Source organism: Pelodiscus sinensis, chromosome 31 (genome assembly GCF_052426305.1).
Source record: "Pelodiscus sinensis isolate ZL-2025 chromosome 31, ASM5242630v1, whole genome shotgun sequence".
Classification (NCBI taxonomy): domain Eukaryota; kingdom Metazoa; phylum Chordata; order Testudines; family Trionychidae; genus Pelodiscus; species Pelodiscus sinensis.
This window is the reverse complement of record NC_143082.1, coordinates 5,899,393-5,910,788: the sequence shown is the minus strand read 5'-3', so window position 1 is coordinate 5,910,788 and position 11,396 is coordinate 5,899,393. Positions and strand designations below refer to the sequence as shown.

General features: G+C 48.4%; 1 protein-coding gene across 1 annotated transcript in view; it reads left to right on the top strand.

The window, feature by feature from the left end:
* The first annotated feature begins 26 nt into the window (after positions 1-26).
* The window catches only part of TECR (trans-2,3-enoyl-CoA reductase), a 55,912-nt gene continuing 44,542 nt past the window's right edge, over positions 27-11,396 (top strand). Inside the window, exon 1 of the mRNA XM_075902248.2 lies at positions 27-175. Coding sequence (XP_075758363.1) covers positions 161-175 — 15 coding nt within the window. The 5' untranslated portion in view covers positions 27-160. The remainder of the gene's footprint in view (positions 176-11,396) is intronic.

The window sequence follows — 11,396 nt, the reverse complement described above, 5'->3', positions numbered from 1 at the left end:
ATAGCGCCCCCCCCAAGCTCTTATTGTCCGGATCTGGGAGGCCTGGCTTCTGTGATTGGTCGTTCCGGCTGGTGGGACCCCGCCCCTCAGGTGAGACGGGGTCGTATCACGTGAGAGGAGCGTGTGCCAGGCGGCAGCGGCGGCGGGAGCTTGAGGCACTATGAAGCACTATGAGGTGAGGAGACGGCGGTGGCGGTGGCTCCGCAACGCCTGACCATAGGCGCCCCTTCCTCTGCGGGCCCTCAGCCCGACGGAGAGAAAACCCGCCGGCCCCCCGCAGCGCTCCGTAGGTGTTTACTGCGCGTGCGCGAGAGTTGCCAGTAGGCGCTATTGCGCACGCGTGGGACGAGTGGGCGCGGGAACGCATGCGCAACGTACGAGAGCGGGGCGGGAGAGGAGAGTGCGCATGCGCATGTCATCTAGCGATGGAGCGGTATATGCCCCTGAGTTTACCGAGTGGTGGGGGCAGGGAGAGCGCGCATGCGCACGGGTGGAGCAGGGGTTGCATGTATTTATATCTTCGTAGGCAAGGCAGGGGGCACTTGTTAGGGGGCGCAGCCCCACCCCCGCCCTTCTCTGGTTGCAGGCCCTTGATTATTGCAGTTGCCAGCTCCAGCAGCTTGCATGCCCCTGACCTCCCTTCCCCTCAGCAGTGGGCAACCCCAGGGTCCCAGGTTCCTGCTGCTGTTTTTGGTCACTTCCCTGCTAGCTCACTAGCAAGGCCTTGTACTGCCCAAAACCGCCTTGTGCCTGTGGTCAGACTCTGGCAGCCTCAGCCCTTCCCCAGCATCCTCCCTGACCAGCCTGTGTAGAGGGGGATTTGGGTTCTGAGGCTGCTTTGGGCTGTGGGGATGCATCCTATGATAATTTCCCATCTCTGTTGAGCTGGATTTCTGTTTATGTTCCCTTGAGCCATCCAGTGTCTCAACCCCGCAGCTTACCTCCCTCCTTCAATGAAAAGTGCCTTTCCTGGGGAAGAGGAGTGGATTCCTGTAATGTTTCCAAGTACAGGCATTGCTGATGTCTCTAGAAGGAAATTTCTGCTCATGGAGTGATTTCTAATGAAATGTGGATAGGCTTTTACTGTAACTAGCATGAATGCCACGTATCCTAGGGCATTCTTCATAAGAGGTGGCATGGCCCATTGGCTTTAATCAGATACTTCCCCTCCCACCACTGGAGGTGGCTGCATCTCAGTGACTCTGGGTGAATATAGTAGGAGTGCTTTGGGGTTTTCCTCAGAATAAAAACTGCTCATATGAATATAAAGTTATTTATATTTTTCTCTAAAATGTTTTGAAAATGCTAAAGTTCTCTGCCTTTGGAGTGATGTGTCTGGAATGAGTGTGTGGACTACATGCTAGTCTAGAAAACTGTTTGAGCCTGTAAAGAGAGGTTGCTGAAATCAGCTTAGAGGGCCTCGGGAGAGGAGGTCACAGCAACCCATGCACCTGTCCTGTAAATGGATATATGCCCAGATATGCAGGGCTATTAATATTGGCCATAAGTACAGCTCTCACAGCAAGCTCAGCACTTTGTCAAGCACTTTACATGGCAAAGTGTCCCACCAGAATATTGAATACAGGGCATGAAGTAGGAGGTTTAATAACCCCCATATGTGCTCTTTTGATCTGGGAGAAGAATCTGGAGTGTGGCAGGCCATCCTGCAAACTGAACATTGTACTTCTGACTCTCCCCACCATGAAGGACAGATGCATGTGAATGGACACACTTTTCCGGATTCGCTGACAAGGGCAAAGCTGGTTACTTCAGGCTGGTCAGCTAATGTCAGTAATGGTTTTAACATCCTCTCTTTATCCCTATTGACAATGGCAGCTGAAACTTTTAAGCCCATGCAGTGATTGTGACAGCACAGCCAGGGTTCCCCCGCCTCCTGCACCCCTGTAATGGCAGGAACAGACTCCGCCAGCCAGTAGAATAGAGGGAGTTTATTGCTTCTCCAGGATACAGCATAGGTGTAATCTGGTTACAGGGCAGGCCTAGGATGCCTCAGCCCCCCTTGAGATGGGGGAGACGGCCCCTAAATCCCAGCCCGTTGCTTAGGCTGCCTCCTCCATGATTCCAGACAAACTAAAAACTCTCTTCCAGCCCTGCCCCCCAGCCAGGTTTTGGTCTCCACCTTCCTTCTTTTGTCTCCCTCCCTGGGAGGCTGAGCCTGGGTGTCTGGGTTAATACACATTTGGAAGAGTCAGTGAGACTCTCCCATCACAGCGCAGGAGGACCCCAGATCACAAAGCAGACAGCCCCCCACTACGCCACAATGATCCCTTGACAGTTGAATGAGTAAGGATACAGGTAGCTGAAATCTGCAGGCACATTTAGGGTTAAATAAAGAGGTGTAAAGTTTGTGCTGCTCCTAGCAGTTTGGGCTGCTATCTGCCGGTATATCTGAGAGGACAAAGATCTACTACATCAAACCAGTGTGGACATTTCTTGCTTTGCTTGTCTTGCTGCCTTATCAGACCTTTGGGTCTCTTCTCTGAGCATAGATCTTTTCATTTCTATCTGTTTCCCAAAGCCTGGGGTTCTGGGATCTCCCAGGCAGGCAAGACTACCTCAAGATAGCTGTATTTGGAGTTCAAGAAACAGGTACCTGTGTATCACTTTCTATCACCCCCTGCAACTAGTTCAGGAACCCTGGCTTGTCCTCCATGTTGATTGCCTTAGTGGGACCGTCACTAAACATCTTGTTATGTGGCTCCCAAGCTATGTTAACAAGCACCACGGATGATGTTCCCTCTAAGGCCTTCCATCCATGAGTGGAATACATTTTGTTATGTGCACCAACACATGTGCAGCTATGCACCACTGCTACGTCTAGACTGGCATGATTTTCCGCAAATGCTTTTAACGGAAAAGCGTCTGTGCCAATCTAGACACGGTTTTGCGCAATAAAGCCCCGATCGCCTTTTTTGCGCAAAACAATACCGCGTTGTCTACACTGGCCCTCTTGTGCAAAAGCATTTGTGCAAGAGGGCTTTTGCCCGAATGGGAGCAGCATAGCATTTCCGCAAGAAGCACTGATTTCAGACAGTAGGAAGTCAGTGTTCTTGTGGAAATTCAAGCAGCCAGTGTAGACAGCTGGCAAGTTTTTCCGCAAAAGCAGCTGTTTTTGTGGAAAAACTTGCCAGTCTAGATGCAACCCACAAGTAGAAACATGTTGCCGGCTGTGGGCGCTCTGCTGATCAGCTGGGCAGCATTTGAATCTCTCCTGGGTGGACGTCCAAGTGCTTTGCAGATCCGCCTTTCCCCCCTTGCTGCCTCCTATAGAGGCAATGTGTGTGGGGGTGGGGGGAGGCAGCAGCTGGTGTTGGGGGGGAGGAGCTGGCTTAAAAGCCAGTTCTCCCTCAGCACCAGCTCCACTGTGCTGCCTGTCCCCTTCTCCCCCAATGCTCCTGTGTCTAAAGCAGTGTGGGGGTGGGGGTGGGGGCCAGGGAGGCTGCCATGAAGGCTGTCTGTGACCTCAGCCCCTGTCTGTGTGGGGTCCAAGCTCCCCATGGACAGAATCTGCTCTGCATCCTATGGAGCAGCCTCTGTCCATGGGGAGCCTGGGCCGACCGTGGATAGAGGCTGATCTGTGGCGGCAGCCCTCATCCACAGGGAGGTCCGAGCTCTGCATGGACAGAGACTGCTCTGTACCCTATGGAGCAGCCTCTGTCTGCAGTGAGCCTGAGCCCATCGTGGACAGAGGCTGGTCCGTGGCAGCAGCCTCTGTCTGTGCGGGGTGGGGTGGGGCAGTCCTGAGCTCCTCACAGCCTTTGTCCATGGGAAGCTCGGAGCCCTGCGGATGAGGGCTACTGCGTCTGTATCAGAGGCAGCAATGCAAGGTGGCAGAGGACACCCCAGGGGTGAGGCTGGGAGTGCACTGACTGCCAGTCTCACCGCGGGGAATATTGAATAGTTGTATAACTGCTAGGCTACGTCTAGACTACATGGCTCTGTCGACGGAGCCATGTAAAATAGTTTATTCGGCATGGTGAAAGAAGCGGGGATTATTTAAATCGTTTCATGAGGCATACCGGAGTGGTTGACAAAGGCTTCCTTTGTCGACTGCGCCGTGTCTGGACTGCTGCGCTGTGCCGGATTAGCTGATCGTCGGCACAGTGTGGCGGCCATTTTTATTTCAATTAAGTGGGGATTATTTAAATACCCCCTTTTTTGACTGTGCTGAATAAACTTTTACATGGCTTCGTCGACGGAGCCATGTAGTCTAGACGTAGCCTTAAAATTTCAGGTGGTTACATGACTATTCAGTTACACGATATCGAAAGTCCCTAACCTCTGTTGCTGTATCTCACGTAATTATAGTGTCACTCTGTTAATTTCTGGGCCCTGATTTCACTCCTACTACACAGTCCCCAGGGGAATTCTGCAATTGTTGCATTTGCCGCATTCCCCAGGCCTATCACAGAGGAGTTGAGAGGCTGGTTGGATAGGGTGTGTGGCATGTGATCTGACTAATTGAACCAAGGCCTGCCTGTAAAGATGCCAACAGGAGTCTACAACCCTGAAAATGCTTCTGTCACTCTTTGACTGTAGTGAATTTTGTTCTCCCTGTCAACTGGAGTAAGCTCCTCTCACACCTACATGTTACATAGTGATAGAAATGTAGCCGTGTTAGTCTGGTGTAGCTGAAACAAAAAACAGGACTATGTAGCACTTTACAGACTAACAAGATGGTTTATTAGGTGATGAGCTTTCGTGGGCCAGACCCACTTCCTCAGATCAAATAGTGGAAGAAAATTGTCACAACCACATATACCAAAGGATACAATTTAAAAAATGAACACATATGAAAAGGACAAATCAAATTTCTGAACAGAAAATTTGATTTGTCCTTTTCATATGTGTTCATTTTTTTAATTGTATCCTTTAGAGAGTGAGAGTGTGTGTGAGACAGTTTTCTTCCACTATTTGATCTGAGGAAGTGGGTCTGGCCCATGAAAGCTCATCACCTAATAAACCATCTTGTTAGTCTGTAAAGTGCTACATAGTCCTGTTTTTTTTGTTTTGTTTGTTTCTTCTACATGTTACAGGATGCAGAACATTCAGTGGGGGAGTGATAATGGGATATGAAGTCTTGTGCTCTTAGGTGACTGGTTTGAATCCAGCCCTGAGCTGTAGTGACTGGAAAATAATCTTATTTACCATCTTATTGGCTTTAAATGACTCGTGTGTGAAACAAATTTGTTGGGTTAAAGTCCAGTCCTTAGGAGTTGGAGATCCATGTCACAGTCTCTCCCCCCCTCTCCCTCCATATGGGCACTAACTGTTGTCTTAGCTGAGAATCTCAGCAGTGATTAATGGATTCCTGAAGGGGTCACTGAGATCATGTAGTCTGCTCTCCTGCAGAACACAGGCTAGAGAAAGTCCCCAGAATAACTCTCAGGAGAGGGAAGCTTGCATTGCCACTGCCAGTCCTGTTTAGGGCACATTTACAGTAGCACTGTGTGTGCTTCATTAACCACTGTGTATTTGAAAACCTCCGGGGCTTTCGTTCTTAGCTAGTGCGTGGCTGTGTGGGGAGAATCAGGGAAACCCACACAAATTAGGTAATGAAACCTCTGAAATGCCAGCTCAAGCTAAGCCTTTTATAAGTGAGGCAAACCAGTTCCTGAGAATGTAGGACTTGTAGCGTTGTGAATTCTTTGTGTCTTTTAGTTCTGTGTTTGTGCAGCACCTAGCACAATGGGGTTGGGGTCTAGGAAGCCTAAGGCTCTGATGTCCTATCACAGGACAAATAATGTGTGGTTGCTCTGAGCAGAGGGGATATATGGAGAGGGAGGAGCTCCCAGAAACTATATGTTTGTGAGGACTTGCACTGCATAAGAAGTATGGTGACCATATTTTCTGAACTAAAATTAGGGGCACATTAGCCACACCCCCGACTCCCGATAGCCACGCCCTCCTGACACAAGAAGTTCCACCACTGGAGGTAGTACTCCTGGGGTCAAAATGGACACATGACCAGAAATAAAGGGTGTTGTGTGACCCCTGTAAGAACTCCTCCCACTGTCCTTTACAAGAAGGGATAAATTTGGGCCCCATAGGACCCCCCCATGCAACTTTGCTGCAATTGAATTAACCCAACTTGCATAGTATTAACTTGGGTGGAGAGGCTGGGGTGCATCTGTTTCAGTGATTGTCAAACTTTTGGGCCTGTGAGCCACCTGGCTCAATGTAAACCTTTCCGCAGACCACCAGTTGCTAATGGAAATGCACCGTTAATTACATAATTACGCCTGAGCCATTTTGCTAGCGCTGCAACTAGGGAGAATGGTTTAATTTAAATTATTAAACAGATTAAGCATTTTAACTCTCTCATGTTAGTTTATCAAACTTCATTTTAGATGACATAAAATATTAATTAATGTCCAACACAAAAGGTTTCCATGTTTTCTTTATGACAAGGGTAGAGAGCCTTTTTTGGGTTGGGAGCCACTGACCCACAGAAAAATCAGTTGGGGACCCACAAGTAAGAAGCAAAAAAACTTCTCCCAAACCTCCCAACTCTCACTGATGTGGCCCCCAACTGAGACACCTCATTCCTCTGGCACTCCAGCTCCACAGAGCAAGGGGAAGAGACAAGGAGGGCTGAGGTTTAGGTCTTCCCATAGGCCAGATCTACTTTTCTGGGGTTCCAGAGTTAGTGGATTTTATGGACCCCTTAGGCTCTGGGGTGGGGACAATAATGAGGCGTTCAGTGTGTGGGATAGGGATGGGGTGCGGAAGTGGGAGAAGTTGCAAGATCTGGTTGGGAAGTAGGGTGCAAAAGCAGGTTGGGAGTAGGTTTTCTGGCCAGGAGGGAGGGTACAGGAGCAAGGGAGGGTGTTGGAGCAAGCTAGGGGTGTGGGGTCTTGGCAAGAAGAGGGAAGTGAGTGACGGGGATTGGAGTGTTGGGGTCTGGACATGAGGGAGGATGCTTACCTGGCTTCATGCCCCCTTACTGTCTCTGAACAGTGCACTGCCACTTCCCCACAGCGTGGGAAGGGAGTTTAGCCCCTCCCCCTATGCCTTGGGGATCCTGTCACAGCCGTGAGGCTGTGTACCAGCTCCCCACTCAGAGGGCGTGGAGGGGTGAAGAAACCCCGACTTTCCCTGCCAGACCAGGCTCGCTGCTGCTCCGCCAGTGGAGTAGGAAGGGGGAGGGAGCTCATCCCCCTTCCCCCATCCACGCAGCACGGATCAGCACCAGCTCCCTCCTCCGAGGGCGGGGGTAGTGATGAAGAAACCCCGACATTCCCCACCAGACCAGGCTTGTTGCTAGCGAGGTGCAGGGGGCGGGAGGAGAGTGAGTGGCAGCGCACAGAGAGCACCTGCTGAGCCCCAGGACGTCCCACCCCACAGCACCCTGGCTGGGCTCCACGTGGCCCATATTGGGGCTGAGGTGGCAGCTCCAAGGTGCGGAGACCTGGGAGTGGCTCCACTGGGTGCACCATGCAAGGAGCAATGGCACGGAGCCATTTCTTGGTCACTTCCTCCCTGCAAGCCAGTATCTCCATCAAGTAGTGAAATGTCTTGCACTTGGGAGGAAGAATCTCAAGCATTGTTATAGGTGGGGGACCGACTGGCTAAGTAACAGTTCAGCAGAAAAGGATCTGGAGGTTACAGTGGATGAGAAGCAGGATATGAGTCAACAATGTGCCCTTGTAGCCAAGAAGACTTATGGCATATTAGGGTGCATTAGGGGGAGCATTGCCAGCAGATCTAAAGAAGTTATTCCCCTTTATTTGTCTCTGGTGAGGCCACTTCTGGAGTACTGTGTCCAATTCTGGGGTCCCCACTACAGAAAGGATATGGATACATTGGAAAGGGTCCAGCTGAGGGCAACCAAAATGATTAGGGGGCTGAAGCACATGGCTTACGAGGAGAGGCTGAGGGATTTGGGCTTATTTAGTCTGCAGAAGACAAGAGTGAGGGGGGATTTGATAGCAACCTTCAGTTTCCTGAAGGAAGTTCCAAAGAGGATGAAGAGAGGCTGTTCACAGTAGTGATGGATGGCAGAACAAGGAGCAGCGGTCTCAAGTTGCAGTGGGAGAGGTATAGGTTGGATATTAGGAAAAACTATTTCCCTAGGAGGGTGGTGAAGCACTGGGATGGGTTACCTAGGGAGGTTGTGGAATCTCCAACCCTAGAAGTTTTTAAGTCTCGGCTTGACAGAACCCTGGCTGGGATGATTTAGTTGGGATTGGTCCTGCTTTGGGTAGGGGGCTGGACTCGATAACCTCCTGAGGTCTCTTCCAGCCCTGGGATTCTATGATTTTATGATGGGGACACCATGACAGAGTATTTAAATTTGGGACTGTTGGGCCCAGAAAAAAAAAAACAAGGCCTGGTCGACATTATGCTAAGGAAAGTTAACAAGGGCTAATTTCATAGGCCTCTGAGTATTCTTGACCAGAACCAGGAGTGTGGCTCAAACAGAGGCGCGCCTCCATGTTGGCTTAGGTTATAAAAGTAAGATAAGTGATAAATTACATATTTGTACCTACTGTAAGTAGAACAGCTTGTTTTGGGAACTGGTAAGTAACTCCCTGTTTCTGTTCCCCTTCGCTAATCTTACCTCCCTATTTTTGCCCCTTTTGTTTGTGCTCAAATCTCTTGTCTCCTTGTTCCTGGTACCTGCCTTTTGTGATTGATAAGAAAGTAGTAGATGCATTATGAAGTGCTTCTGGCCACAATGAATGGTTGGCCAAGATATGCATAGATATTAAAAGTTTTAGAAAGGGGTGTGTGGCTTGGGTGAAGAGCTTATGACGCGACGGAACTGTCTTTATAAGCCTACCTGTTACTAAAATCGGGGCTGGTTCTCTTTGGAGATGGGCCGCTCTCTATTGTTGTGTGCACTCTTCAATAAAGAGCTTGTGATTGGACTTTGCTGGTGTTGCCTGTCTATTTGCGGTCAGACAACGAACCGAGCCGTCTGGACTAGAGTCCCTGACAGGACTGTCCCGGAAAATTCTTACTTATTACTATGCTGAGCATGCGTCCCAAATTTAAATATTCTGTCTCTGTGTCCCCCTCATAAAATATTAGAATCCTAGGGCTGGAAGAGAGTTTCATCAGTAACCAGTGATACCTACTGGAAATCGTTTGACAAGGCCCTTCACCAAAGGCTCTTAAGTAAAGTGAGTTGTCATGGGAAAGGAGGGAAAGTCCTCTCCATTGTTCCTTCTAAGCTACTGGGCAGCACAGCTTCACAGGTGATTAATCAGCCCCACCCAGTCAGAGGCTCAGGCTCCCTGCACAGAGGTCACTGACGGGGCGGGGCTAATTAATCACCTGTGAAGCTGTCTTGCTGGGCAGCTTAGAGATCACTGGTCCTCTCATGGATTGTTAACTGGTTAAAAGCCGAAACAAAGATAGGAATAAATGGTCAGTTTTCAGAATGGAGAGAAGTAACTAGTGGTGTCCTCAAGGGTCCAATCCTATTCAACCTAATTATAAATGATGGGGAGGTTGCAAAATTTGCAGATGATACTGAACTGCTCAAGATAGTTAAGTCCAAAGCAGACTGTGAAGAGCTTCAAAAAGATCTCACAAAACTAAGTGATTGGGTAACAAAATGGCAAATTAAATGTAATGTAGATAAATGTGAAGTAATGCACACTGCAAAATAAAATCCCAACAATACATACAAAACGATGGGGGCTACTTTGTCTATAACTACTCGAGAGAGAGCTTGGAGTCATTGTGGATGTTTCTCTGAAAACATCCACTCAACGTGCAACGGCAGTCAAAAAAGCAAACCGAATGTTAAGAATAATTAAAAAAGGTATAAAGAATGAAACAGAATATCTTGTTGCCTGCATAGAAGACCATGGTATGCCCACATCTTGAATGCTGCGTTCAGATGTGGTCGCCTCATCTCAAAAAAGATGTATTGGCATTGGAAAAGGTTCAGAAAAGAGCAAGATAAAAGATGAGGGGTTTGGAATGGGTCTCATATGAAGAGAGATTATAAAGACTGGACTTTTCAGCTTAGAAAAGAGAAGACTATGACTATAGACGATAGAGGTCTATAAAATCCCTGGTGTGGAAAAAATGAATAAGGAAAAGTTATTTACCTGTTCCCAAAACCTAAGAACCAGGGGTCACCAAATGAAATTAATATGTAGCAGGTTTAAAACAAACAAAAGGAAGTATTTCTTCACCCAGTGCACATCAATCTGTGGAACTTCTTGCCAGAAGATGTGAAGACCAGGACTTTAACAAGGTTCAAAAAAGAACTAGATAAATTCATGGAGGTTAGGTCCATCAATGACTATTAGCCAGGATGGGTAGGAATGGTGTTCCTAGCTTCAGTTTGTCAGAGGCTAGAAATGGATGACTGGAGAGGGATCATGTGATGACTACCTGTTCTGTTCACTCCCTCTAGGACACCTGGCATTGGCCACTGTCGGAAGACAGGATACTGTGCTAGATGGATCTCTGGTCTGACCCACTATGGCCATTCTTATTAAATATTCCTTCCTTCTTCATGGTGACACTCTGAACACCTCACCCTGTCTGGGTTTAAATGATGTAGAGAGATCCCCTAGGCTATCTTAGATTTTGCAATAAGTGTTCCTCTTACTGCTGAGGGTGGAACAATGCAATACAGGAGTGGTAATTGCTCCATAATTAAAGTTGCAGCTGATTTTGCATTTTTGGTGTTGCCATTAAAATTTACCAAGTAACTTATTGTATGAGGCCAATGTGACCTTAAGTGTAATTTTTCTACCAGACTGGTAGCGAATTGGGTGGTGTTGCTGTCACTAGGAGGTGCTCACAGTTCAAGAAATCGTAATGGTTTTGTGCCACTTTGCAGCAAAAAGCAGCAGAGAAACAACCTGACTTTCTGGTCTCCCCCTCGTGAGATCTAGTGATCAATCAGTTGAGTCTATTTTGAAATCTACTTTCAGGACATTAGAAAGTGTGCAGCTTTCTATAGATCGCAGGCTTCCAGCCTTAGTTCAGAGCATCTGATGCCTGCTGAAAAAGACTTAAGCTTTTCATGTTCTTAGAATGTCTCTAGCCCTATTTCATGCCAAGGGAACTCCAAATGTAACCTAATCATTAGGAGGACTTGTTGGTGGAAATGAGAATTTCCCACCCAAAGATGCTCATGACGGGGAGACTTCCTATCCCGGCCTTTGGCCAGCTGTGTGTATGTGAATGACTAGTGAATCTCCTGAGTTTCCTGTTTCATGTATCTGTAGAGCCGTGGTCACCAACCAGTAGATCGTGAGCTACCGGTAGATCTCAGGGGCTCTAAGAGTAGCTCTTGAGCCCTCTCTGAACTGCGCATCTGCGCAGTACATTTACATTAGATTTCCTCATGTAATGTAGGCGGGGCTTCAAGGAAGGGGCGGGGCAGTAGATCTTCACCTGTT